The 14,002-nt window shown below is 29.6% G+C and overlaps 1 protein-coding gene across 1 annotated transcript; it reads right to left on the reverse strand.

Annotated features, from left to right (window-relative positions):
• LOC108663228 lies at positions 13,469-14,002 on the reverse strand. Its single transcript, XM_018126811.1, has one exon. The coding sequence runs from the start codon at positions 14,000-14,002 to the stop codon at positions 13,469-13,471; it is 534 nt and encodes a 177-aa protein (XP_017982300.1).

The raw sequence follows: 14,002 nt of genomic DNA on the forward strand, positions 1-14,002 counted from the left end.
TATCATTTTTTCTAACTAAGTTTCTCCCTAACATTCTCTAAATCATTTTTATCGCAGTTACTCTTTACTTGAAATTGAGGTAAGTCAAGTGAAACTCACCTTGAATCAACCCATTTCCAACTCAATAGCCCCTAGAAAACCTTACTTAATTGAATTCAACTTGATATTTGAATTAAAAACCAATAAAAACTCCAACTCAAAGTTCCTCAATCTTCTTGGAATTCATTGCATGCTTGGTTCACTGGAAAAAATAGAATGGGAATAAAATAGTTATTCCAAGGGAATAGAATAGAGGAAGAATGGCTATTATGTAGATTGGTTCATGGGAATGGAATAGGATAAAAATTGCTATTATTACTTATTCCATTATTAGGTTGGCAGGAATAATTTTAAGAATGGTTAAAGAATAATAGGTAAATGATAAAATACCCTTTATTAAAATTTAAAGATTTTTTAATTAATAAATAAAAAAACTATGATGAGAAATAAGTTTGAAATTGAATCTTTGTTTTGAAAATTGAGTAAGTGGAGACTATATACTTGTGTTAGATATATGTTTTGACATATGGTTAGANGTGGAATAGATGAATTGTTTTGTTTTACCTTGACAAGCTGGGTAATATCATATTAGTCATGTCATGCTGCTGAAATTTTTATTGATTTGGTGGGGTAAGTGATTAGTTTACTGCAGTGGGCGAGTTTCCGTGGACCAGCCTAATAAAGAGGCATGGTAAACCCCATTATATTTTACCTTAGTATAAGAGGCACGAAAGGTATCTCTTAAGGTAATTTAGAGTTCACTTCACGCTGAACCACCACGTGACGGTGAAACTCAGCCAACGCCAAGGAACGGCTATGTTTTTAAACGTAAAAACATGTTTTATGTGTATATGTTAATTTAACAGCCTTGACGGACTCGGTTGGATGCCCGACGTAAGGTGTCATCGAGTACAAGTTTTGGGGACGAGCCAAGTTTTAAGAGAGTCATAAGCCTTACTTATTATTTTTGATGAAATGTAATTGTTTTATATGGTTGAAATGAGTTTTAATGTTATGAATCATATTATGAAGAGATGTTTTAATTATCTTCATTTACTCGGCTTTAGATGTTATAGATGAACTTTGCTTACTCACTGGGTTTATAAAAACTCACCCCATTCTTTTCACCCATTTCAGGTTTAGAGCAATCTGTAGACAGTCTATTTTGTAGAGGGTTTGCTTTTGGATTTGCACCTTTAGAAATCTAGGTCTATAGTCCTATTTATTTTTATTATTTTGGGGCTCACATGTCATTGTAAAATATTTGTGTATACCTTGGCGCTATGTGCTATTATGTATATGAATTTATTTTGTTCTTTCGCTACAGTAATTGTTTACGTAGAATTTTATAAATATTGTTTTATATGAAAATGAAATATTTTATCTAATATTTTTATTTTGTTCTATTACATAAAAATTCACTTTAAATGGATGATTTAGATACCTAAATTTAGTTTTAGATATGAAATATATTTTTCATTTATATATTATATTTTTAGCAGGTTTTGAACTTTTTAGGTAAAAATGACCAAAATACCCCTGTGTAGTAGAAATTACTTTTTGATTGTCTTTGATTTGAAAATAGTCTATATTCCTTTAAAACATGATATTTAGTAACTGTTGCTCATAGGGGAGGCGAAAAACTAATGCTAGAGCCTTGCGAGGTTTCGGTTGACATTCCGGGTAAGGTATGTCTATCGGGACATCGCAACGGTTGTCACGGGCTCGAAGAGAGTACCGGGTCGTGGCACATCGTTTTAAAGATCTCAAATAATGCAGTCATTAGAAAGAGTAAAATACGCATTGTACTCTTTTCCTTTACTAATGTTTTTTCTGCTAGGTTTTTCTTGGTAAGCTTTTTAATAAGGTAGTATTTCAAAGTGTATTCTTGTAAAACGTTATGTACTTTTTTCTCTTCACTAAGTGTTTTTTTCCATGAACATTTTTTTCCTAATAAGGTTCTAACAAGATATATTCTTAATAATAGAAAATCAAAGGGAAGTGTTATGAATATATATGTGAATGACTATTATGTCACACTTAAGAGTTCAGACCAGGCCAAGTAGTCTAGCAAATAGTAGCCCAAGCATGTCAAGTAGCCCAAATTGGCCAAACAACCCAATAAGCCAAACATAGGAGTATAATATGATTTGAACTCTTAGATTTGATTATATAAATCTAGATTAGATTAGATTAACATTAACATTTGCTTTAAATATTATCCATCCAAATTAAATCTCTTATCATTATTTTTATCTTGTAAATTCTATCAAGACAATTGGCTATTAGCTTATAAATACCGCTCACTTCATTTGTAAATATATACTCGAATAAGATCTTTTTACTTTTTTTTTAATATTTTTCTCTCATAATTGTTTTTTCAAATTATATCTCACAACATAAACTATAATTTACAATAAAAATTTTTATTATTAGGCCTCCGAGAACGTATTTCCGTGGACTGCTCCTTAGATATCTTACTCTTTATTACTAGTACTACACTATTTCATGTGATTATCATTTAATTTTCTCTTTCAACGTCCTTATAAATTAACAATTGAGTAATGTTATTATGACTTATAGTTTTTTTTTTATATATTTGAGAAAAAGGGATTCGAACTTTACTATTTTGAGAAGAAAATCATGCATTAATCAATGAGTTAAATAGTTGAGTGTTTATTATGATTGATAGTCGAATTGTTGGATTATACGTAAATGGTGTATATAAAAGTAATAAATAATAATTTTATAAATATTTTATTTGTTTTAAAAAATCAAACAATCATGCTATTGAATACTTCTACATTTTTTATTGACAAGTCGTAATATCTGACTTTTCAATATTTATCGTTGACAAATTAATATGGATGCAACTTACCAAAGGCGCGTGGGAGAAGGGTTGTCCATGACATGAAAGTGGAGCCCAATGGCGTACAACAATCTTAAAAACTTTCATGTGTGAGTGTGTACTGCTGCCAGCCACAGATCAGTCCCAGTGGCAATGTAAATGTAAGAATACCCGTAAATCACGGGGGGTTGACCCCCTCCGCTATTTTGGTTGGACCTCAAACCTCATGCCTCATGCTTCATGTCCTTTGCTTTCTTTGATTCTTTCATCATTTTGGTCTTCTCATTTTTCAACCCTTTCACAATCTCGATTTAACGTTTGAATGCTAAAAATCTTTGCTTTTCAAAGTGATTTTCTCTTCCATCTTGCTTGTTTCGCTAGATCTTATGATCTTGTCACATGGTAAGGATAATTAGAATGTGAATGCGTATTTGCCTTTTTACAAGTGTTAAAAGTATTTTACCTCCTTTTTAAAGAGAGGTTTCAACAATTACAATTTTTTAAAAACAGTTGAGATTTATAAAATTAGAGAATGAGACTCTTACTTCTGATTTTGTCAGCCAAATTCAATGAACTTTCTCATATATCAAAAATGATATTTTTATTGTTTTACCTAAATTTCTAGTGCGCTAGGACAAGTACCTAAATTTCTCTACTACACTATTATTTTACGATTGAAGGAGAAATGACAGGAGCAAACTCTAACTCTTCAAGATGGACTTTCTTTTCTACAAATCCTCCTCCACACAACTCTAGTTTAAATTACCATATCATGACCTCGACGTTAATGCTCGTAAATTTTGGAGTGTATATTATTTGGTCAAAACAAGATTTAACCGAAATTGCTCCTGAGTTTCACTTCAGTTAATGTCCATTTTTTAAATATTTAAAATTTAAGGGGATCATTCTTCTTATAAAGAAGTTTCTAATTGAAAATTTGCCTTTGAAGTGTAGATTATTTGGTCAAAACCAGATATACTTGCAATTGAACGTTAATTCTAAGTTTTTAAATATAAATAATTTCATTCACTACTCTTTCTAAATTTTATTAAATTCAATCTAAACTACTAGAAATATTTAAATATCTTTATATCATGAGATCGACTAAGAAGGATTTTTTTTATAATATATATAATCTGATAATAGTATAGTTTCATAAATTTATAATAGTTAAACCTTAACTAAAAAAAAAAAAATCCAAATTTCAATCTGATACCCAAATATAGCAAAGCAAAGAGGTAAGAGACAACGTTACTTTTTCCCCATTTGAATTGATCAATTAAGTTTGTACAAATTATATGATTGTTGACTATCATTTTGAATTTTCTTTTCACAAAAATGGGAAAACATATATGCCTCTTCGTGTGAGAGAGAGAGAGAGATCGTCTCTTTCTCTGTGTCGAGGATTAATTTTTATTTAACCATCTTCATCATCTTTTGTAATGAACCTTAATGAACTAGATGATACGAATGATGGCTTTTATATGCCATTGACAATTGAACTCAAGAAGTCCACGGACGACGAACGTGTATCACTCGATAATCCTGGGTTCCTGTCTGTGGCATGCCACACCTCATTTCCCAAAAAAAATCCCAAGGCTATTCGTAAAAAGGAAAGTGTTAGAAAATTAAGAGAAAAATGAAGTTTTTGTTCATTAAATAATAAAATTTTAAATCATTTTTTATTGAATAGATTATGTATATGATTACAAATTGAATAAATTATATTTTTGATCACCTAATTTTCTGTTTTGGTTACTGAATTTTGAAAAAAAAAATTTTGATCACTAGTGTACTAGTATTTATAAGTGTTTTAGACAGTCATATTATTTAAAGATAATACATCTCTCACATGACGTTGCACATCACCGTACCTTAATCAAGTGATACATTCATGTAAGCTACTCAAACACATAATCATGTCTATGTGATAATAAAAAAATTAAAAAAAAAAAGAATTTAAAAAATCATCATGTGGCAAAATAATTGAAGTGGATATGTTCACTTGGTCTAGAAACAATGGCCATTTTATTAAAATTGAGTGATCAAAATAAAAAATTTTAAAAAGTTAAATGGTTTAAGAGTAATTTTTTCTTATTTTGGTCATATTTTTCTTATCTAGATATGCAAGCAATTTTAATAAAATTTATCATTTAATAGGTTTCTATTTTCAGTTTTTCCTTTAGTTTAAATAGTTTTTAATACAAAAGTTTTAAGAATTTCAACTAAAGGAACTGTAAAAGTTAGTAATTCATATATATATATATATATATACATATTATATGTATAACATATGTTCGGAATTAGCACACATTGGGATAAATAAAAAGAGTGTGTTCCTTTAATCATGTCATGTGCGGGACAGATAGGACAGTCACGAAGACTCGCTTAGGTCTCTGACAAAATTCTGTCGAAAGAAAACATTCAACAAGCGTTTGAATATCAATCTTAATCTATGTAAATGAGATAGAAAAAGGGGAGAGAAAAATTGCATGGAAAACGGAAGGAAGGACATGCGCCACTACCCAGCTGGTCTCCCCTGATTTTCTCCTCAGCACCCATTGAAAAAGTAATCATTTATTCAACCTGGTCCTACACCCCCAGAAAGCTATACTTCTCTATAAATCCATCACTGTACGTACGGCTACGATAACTGTTCTTTTTAAAGCAACATCTAAATTCTATTACTCAATTTCGATACCCCTTTATTTCTATTTTGTTGTAATTAGAGTTCATATATATAGCACGATGTGCCGTATTCTCAAGCATTCAAGATTAATAATATCAATGAAAGACCACAAATAAAACTTCAATTGAAGATTTTAGACTCTCATGGTAAAAATAGGAGACAGTAACAAAAGTAATTACTATAATTATTTATTTTCATAAGATCCTTAACCAACATGTTAATGATAAATATATCAAAATATATATCATAAATTAATTTTCAATACGAAAACAAAAAACTAAATGTCAAAAGCATTAGAGGGTATAGAAAAAACAAAAAAAAATATCAGTGATATGAACGCAGGGGGTATATGTATACAATTAAATATATATATATATATATATATATATATATATACTATATAAATAAAGTATGAAATTGTAATAACGTAATAATTGATGGGAAGATGTGTACTTTGAGAGAGCCCTCGCAAGGCCATACTTTTAAAACCCCCATGTGGAGACCATGTGCGGGGACTTCTTCGCGCCCAAAGCCAAGACCCGTGCCCTAGAATTTTTCCTCTTGTGGGTCCCTTTTGGCCTCTCAGCATCACCATGTTTTCCGGATCCTGCCAACTCTCTCCCTTCTCTCTCTAAATCAACATCCTCAAATAGATAGATAAAGCGATTAATTGTTAGGAAATTATTTTTGCTTTTTATTCATTCACCATGTAAATGGGATGAGAATATGATGGTAATTTGGTTGTTTGACTATTCATAAAAACTAAATATTTATCATTTGTGATTATTTGCACACGTGAAAGTCAAGTAAAATAATATTAATATGATATGTGTGCTTAATTAAATTTAAATGTAGACCTAAAATCTCTTTAAAATAGAAAATATGGCGACATTACAATTTCGTCATATCTGGTAAAATAATTTTACTCATGAAGATATGTTTGAGTATATTGAAATCTATATACTTTTCATCCAAAGTGATCAAGAGGGTTAAGCTTTTCCTTTTAAGTTCTCGATTCTTTTGTCCAAAGATCTCACTCTTTTTAATCAAAGTTGCTCCTCATCTTATATCATTACTACACGACTCTGTTCATGATGTTCTCGCGATCTTTTTCTCACTTCATAAAGGAATCAAAGGTATCAATAGAAAATTTTCAAATTTAGAAAAACTCAAATGACCTTATAACAATTAATCAAGACATCTGTAATAATGCGTTTTTAGGAAAAAAAATACATCGATAATAAAGAGGGAAACTTTTGAACAAACATTAATTAGTTAAATATAATCTTTTTTTAAAAAATAAATGTTGGCCATTTTATTTATCATCGTTTTTCTTAAACAATTGCACGGATATGGCAAGATTATTAGCACTTAACGTTGGATCTAATAATGAATAATGAATGTTAACAGATTTTTTTTTTTTGGAAAGGTAAAGAAAGATTTTTATTAATAGAATGAAAGAGGTGGAAGATGGAGATCTAGAGGTGAGCAAAACTAAACCAGACCAATTACTCATCCAAATTAAATGTGATTTAAGTAAAATGATTTGGTATATTTAGTTAATTGGATCAATTGGTCTAAAATGTTTGGTCTAATTAGTTTTTTAGTTGGTTCTTGGTTTAAAATTTTAATACCAATCCACCCAAATAACCAAACTAAATTTTTATATACATTTGATATAAATATTTAATATATATAATATTAATATATTAGAAAAATTGATAGTAAACTTAATTAATAGTATACTTAAAATATATTAGTTTATTATATGTACGTATACAAATCATAATCATAGCAATTTAAATTTAACTATATATATAAACCTATATTAATATGAAATTACAAGTTATATGTTTTAAATGATGTAAATTATATGTTAATTTTATAATATATGATAGTAAATATCCTACATATTAATATGTTATAATTATTATACCTTAGTAATGTTTTGTAATATAAAATGTTATGAATATATGTAATTGTATATATATATTTAATTTATACATAAGCATTCTATAACTTTATAATAAACTTAGTTTATATGATTACACTTAATAACCTTATTAATTATCACCTTTGTTTTTATAACATATTGTTTATAATTAGTTATTATTTACACAAACTTTTATATAAAACATTATAACATATAATTTATATCATTAATTTCATTATACATAATAAAGTAAAATATTATATATATATTGAATTTATACATAAGAATTACTGTAACTTATAATAGACTTTATTTATATGATTACACTTAATAATTTTATTAGTTATCTTCTTAATTTTTATAATATATNTAAGTTAATTTGTATTAATTTATTTATGTTTATATTATTTGTATATTTTATAATTGTGGATGAAGTTTATAAGTTTTAATATTATAATTTGTAAAAAAAAGTGATAAAATTTTGGTCCATTGGTCCAAAACCAAACTATTTAAACTAATTCTATATTTGGTCGGTTTGGTTTTTTTTTTTATGTTTGATTAGTTTTGGTCGATTTTTTAAAAATGTTTGGTTCATTTGATCCTTAAGTAAAGCAGACCAAACCACACAGTCTATCCATTTGCTCATCCCTAGAAAGATCCACCCATAGAAGGTTAAGAGACTAATAAGAAGTCATCCAGGAAAGTCAAGTGACTAGGGCTTTTACAAAAAAGCAAAAAGATCCCTTATGTGAAACACCCTCTGTCAATCTGTTAATTCTTAAGTTTGACTCTTTAAAGCTGTGCTTATAAGGAATTCTACTTGTAACTCTCGATGAGATTGGAGGTGAATTTCATCATCCAAGGAAGTTAGGGGTGGATCTTCCTTAGTACAACCTCTCTAAATTTTTAAAATTTTTTCAATATCATATAAAATTTTTAAAATTTTTTATATATTCTCTTAATGACCCCTCAAAATAATATTTTATTTAATAATTAAAACAAATAGAGAATAACAAAATGATCCCACATGTCTCACTCAACTCTAAAGTGTTTTTTTTATTTTTTTCAATTTATATTATTATTATTTATTTATTTTTCATTTACATTCTATTTGCTCATATTTCTAAGTTTCTATAGATTTTCTTCTCCAAATTTTTATAAACCATCAACCATATTCTTTTTCTTCATTTTCTATTATGTCATATGTCAGTTCTATCTTCTAATTGTCATGTTCTTTTTTCTGTTATGTGAATTTTATTTTTTACGATTTTAATATTTAAAAATTAATAAATTATTATGTAGTTTTTAAATATATGTTGTAGTATTGCACTGTTGCTTAAAATTTCATCAATGTATTATTTTTTTATTAATATTGATTATATAAGAGGAAATTATCTTGATTATATCTTTTTTATGTGTTTTACATTTTATATTTAGTTGAAAAGAAGTTATCTTGAATATATAGTCTTCAAACAATCCTGATTATATAAGAGAAAATTATTAATCTTATATATCATATTTAACTATTTATATATTATGAATTATAGTTTTATATTTAGTATTATAAGTTTAAATAGAAATAAAATAAGAATATTTGATGTTCATTACATTAATTAGAATCTTCATTGCTCAGCAAAATTAGAATATTCAATTTTGATGGATTTCGAGAATACCTTTTCACAAAATGGTTACGTAAGACACTGCCCACAATTGTTGGGCAAGATTTCCCTACAATCGACCCATCCACATTTAGTTTCATAGTTCCAACAGAGGGGAGACCAAGGCATTGGGATTGTGAGTTAAGCTTGGATCCACCAAAGAACATTGATTAAGGATCCAAGAGGCATTCATCTGAAGTTTTATCTAGGATACGCTTTTTCACTAATTTTTTTCCTTAATCACTACCTTGCCCTTTAGAACTTGCTAATAGAATATTTCAACCTTAGGTGGTGCAATACTTAACCATATTGACTTCCAAATACTTTGAAGTAGGAAAGTTGCAGCATAAAAGGCTATAAAAGAAGAGTTGGTAGAATAACGACCAATAAACCTCCCTTTCCTAACAATCTTGTCAAGCTTAGTTTTATTAGGGCATTTTCATTTTTTATCAAGGACATAAAGTTATCCACTTGTCGTAGTTCCCAACCAAATAGTTTGCTTTCCAAACTGATATTATGAGTTAAAGAATTACTAGACTAAAAGCCATAATTCATGACGAAACTAGTTTTGATTGTGGCAAAGGTAAAGATCCAAGGGAAACTTGAGACGAACTATAGTTTCCAAGCCATTGGTCCATCCAAAATTTGATGTTGGAACCACAAGCAAGGGATAAGCCCAAACCTAAGGTGGTCACACTTTAAAACTAATTATAAAGTAGAAATGAATTTGAAATATGCTTATAAACTAAAGAGGACTTGTGGGAAGGGGGTAGAGGTAACAAAGATGAAGAGACAAATTGGTTCTTATCTATAAAGATTTTGCACCATAGGCTATAAGGTTTGTTGCCATAATGCCAAATCCCATTGTTCATAAGAGTCATGTTTTTAAGCCTCAAATCAATGATGCGAAGGCCATTAAAATTTTTGCTGATGCAAATGATGTTTAGTTGAGCTAATGGATTTTTTTCTTTTCTGAGCACTTAAAACCAAAGGATATGTCTTTAAATTATTTCAAGTTCCTTTTTATGACAACTAGAATTTGGAAGAAAGACAAGTAGAAAAAGGAACACTAGCAAGAATCAATTGTACAAGAGTGAGACAACCACCTATTGAGAGATAATAGTTTTGCTAGCTAGAAAGTTTGGACTTGAACCTTTCAACAACCTATCAAGTTGTGAAAGAGTTAGGGTTTGCACCTAAAGGAAGTCCAAGATATTTTGTGGGAAGTTTTTCCATTATGCATTTAATAAAAGTAACCTAGACAATACAAGTTTCCATTTTAAGTTGATGCTTGTCACAACTCAATCTTAGGTTCATGACCAATGCAAGGTTATCAATGGGAATTACCCTCATAACCCATGCAAGCCTAAATAATAAATAAAACCATACATGCACATGTATTACAATGTAACCATGATTAATTATATATTGATATACTAATCATCCAACATGCTCACATGCTTACATTGCAGAAGCAAATAAACATAAATTGGGGCATTTTCCATCTTGTGGTGGATATAACCCATAAGCCATCCAATGGTAAAACATTGAAAGTATAATTATTACATGACATAAAAAAGTCATAAATCCATAACAGTATCAAATATAAAGACAAACTCGATTAGTGGAGTATGACACAAATGAAAGGACTGACATCTACTAGATGCCATGACAATCACCTACCAGAGCAACCATACAAGATTGCATTTCCCAAATGGATAGCAAGCCAAGCTATCTACTCTATTGATATGAAAAAAATAAGGCGTAACAACATGTGAGTCATAAAGACTACGTGAGCAGATTCGGGGAAAGGGAACAAGCAATAGGAAATATCATTTAAAAGAAATACACTTTCAGAAAGTATGCAAATATATGATAAATCAATATCTACAAATCTTGTCTTTGCAAGCACTAATACAAACTAAGTCTCACTTGTCCAACATCCTCACTTGACAATCCCACTTACCAAGCATGTCAACAATCACCTAGTCGATGCTCAACTAATTCCTTCATTTTTGAGTTTGTTATCTTTCAAACGACATCAAGAAATGAATAGTTTTTCTCACTCTAAGATCGATATCTTTCAAATAGTACATGGATGGAATACTTTTCCTTTTATAAAGCATTATTGGTAAAACAATTCATAAAATTTTAAAAGAATATTTAAAAGTTGGAAATCACATCAAAAGTCTGATTAAACATCATTTCAAAAGTGTTTGAAACATAATTTGAAGTTCTCAAAGATTTAGTTGCAAACATAAACACATTTCTATCTGAAAAAGCTTTTGAAAACATTTCGATACAGAAATAAACCTGATCTATCGATACATAGATAGATGGAGCTATCTATCGATAGATTTATCACATCTATCGATATAAAGAAAACATAATGTAATTTTGAAGGTTTTGTGTTGCATCTATCGATACTTCATGAATAAGTATCGATAAATAAGCTACAAAGAGTCAAAATTCAACCTAGAACTCATCCTTAAGACCTCAAACAAGTCTATAATTCCACCATAGACAAATAAACGACAAGTACTCAGCATATAAACAATGGTTATGACGTAATCCATCAATTCAATCATGAATTTTATAACAATTTAGTCTAAATCACCACATTAGACATTCATTCAATCAAAAACAGAGCCTAACCAAGGACAACTAGATCACCTAGTGTCATCACACTGAAACTGAACAGTCGGTTGCTCTTTGGCTGACAACCATTCAATAAAAAGGTTTGTACTTCATTAGCTACCAAATCCAATGAGTATTGAGAAATTCTCGACCGACTCAAGCTGCCTCTCATTGTACATAATGGCTAGTGTTCCCTACCACTAGCTACAGGTCCTTATACCAATAAGCTCCAACAATCACAAAACACAATTCAACATATAGTAAATAATATCAAAATAAATGAATCAAATCATCAATAAACATAATGTTAAGACATTATAGTCTTTAGTCAAACAACCATGACAACATTCATAATAATTAACCACAAACACCATGGCATCAATAAGGAGAAAACATTTCTCATGCATCTTTTAAAAATTCATCCATCACACATCAATCATTCACAAATGAGATCTTGAGATTTAAACGTATTGAAAGGCTTGTTCCCCATTTTCGAATACTATATAGTAAACTATATATAGCTAGTCTATAGTTTTCACAAACATTCTTGAAAACATTTGTTCACCTCACAAATGTAATCAAAACTCATTTATATGCAAGGCAAAAGATAAGCATGCTTAATTATATCAAAACAATTAAAAACACCGCATTCAACCACCTCAATGAAGTGTTCTTTGCCTTCCAAGGATTTTCGAAAAACACTTGGCCTTCCAACAACTTGAACTTTGTCAACAACACCTATCATGAACTTTCCAACATTAATACTTGGTTCTTCTAAGCTAATAGTTATCATATCATTCCTCAAAAATTTCTAGCAACACTTAATCCAAAATCTAGCATCTAATCTAACTTCTAACCAAAGGATTTAAATCAACTATAAGCTAGAGTTAGAACAACTTTACCTTGGTGAGCTTAAGGACCTTAAAACCAAGTAAAAAACCTAGATTTTAAGATTAAAACAAATTTCAGCACTTCATAAAATTTCTAGAAAACTAAACATGAGATTAATCGATTAAAAATTGATTATTTACCTTCTGAAAAATTGATTATTTTAACACCAACTTTAAAAAAAAAATGGATATTTCCTTCCAAAGCACTTGGGATGGAAAACCAAGCTTAAGGATTGAGTTGAGGAAAAATGTAGTTGAGAGCATAAAAGAAAGAATGTGGTTATGTGTCTAGCTAAAACCCTCGTTTCTACCAAACAAAGAAAAGCTGAGGGTTTTAAGGCTTTTAAATATGGTTGCAAAGACCAAAATGTCCATATTCTTTCTAGTTTGGACGTCATCTATCGATAGATCGGGCCTATTTATTGATAGATAGGAATATTTATCGATAAATGTTCATCAATTTGAAATTTTTTGAGTTTTCTAGGTTGATCTATCGATACATGATGAATATGAATCGATAGATATACTTTAGAATGCTTGTTTTAAGTCCAAAATCAGTCTTTTGACTCCAAAAAGATCCCAACTCCAAAATATACTTATATGTTCAATAAAAATATGAAATTCCAAGTTAAAATGCTACTATAACATGTTTAGAAACAATAAATTACCAGCTCACCAAGTTAGGTTACGATTCTAACCTTTATCTAGATATAGGTTTCACATTTTCTCCCTTTAAGAAATTCGTCCTTGAATTTAGGCAACTAGCTACTAACTTCAATTCTGAAATAAGTGCATGTACTTCATGCATATCTCGTCCTCAGCCTTCCAAGTCACCTTTTCATTGGAGTGATTATGCAAAAGGACATTCACTAAAGCTACATCCTTGGTGCGAAGTTGCTTAATTTGCCTATCCAAAATCTCAATCGATACCTCCTTATACAACAAATCATCTCCCACCTGAATCTCCTCATGATGAAGCACATGAGTTGGATTAGGGTTGTACTTGCATATTATGGATAGGTGAAACACTAGATGAATGCTAGAAAGATCTGGGGGTAGCGCCAATCTATAAGCTACTGCATCAACTCTCTTTAGTATCTCATAAGGCCTAATGTATCTAGAGTTTAGCTTATCGTTCTTACCAAACCGCATAATCCCCTTGATCGGTGAAACTCTAAAAACAACATGATCGCCTACCTCAAACTCCAAGTCTTGATGTCTATGGTTGGTGTAAGACTTTTGTTGACTCTGACTTATCAACAACCTATCTTGAATCAACCAAATTTTATCGGTAGCTTCTTGAACCAT

Source organism: Theobroma cacao, chromosome 9 (genome assembly GCF_000208745.1).
Source record: "Theobroma cacao cultivar B97-61/B2 chromosome 9, Criollo_cocoa_genome_V2, whole genome shotgun sequence".
Lineage (NCBI taxonomy): Eukaryota > Viridiplantae > Streptophyta > Magnoliopsida > Malvales > Malvaceae > Theobroma > Theobroma cacao.

Coding starts and splice junctions, on each gene's coding strand:
- LOC108663228 (XM_018126811.1), bottom strand. CDS start 14,002: ATGGTTCAAGAAGCTACCGATAAAATTTGGTTGATTCAAGATAGGTTG.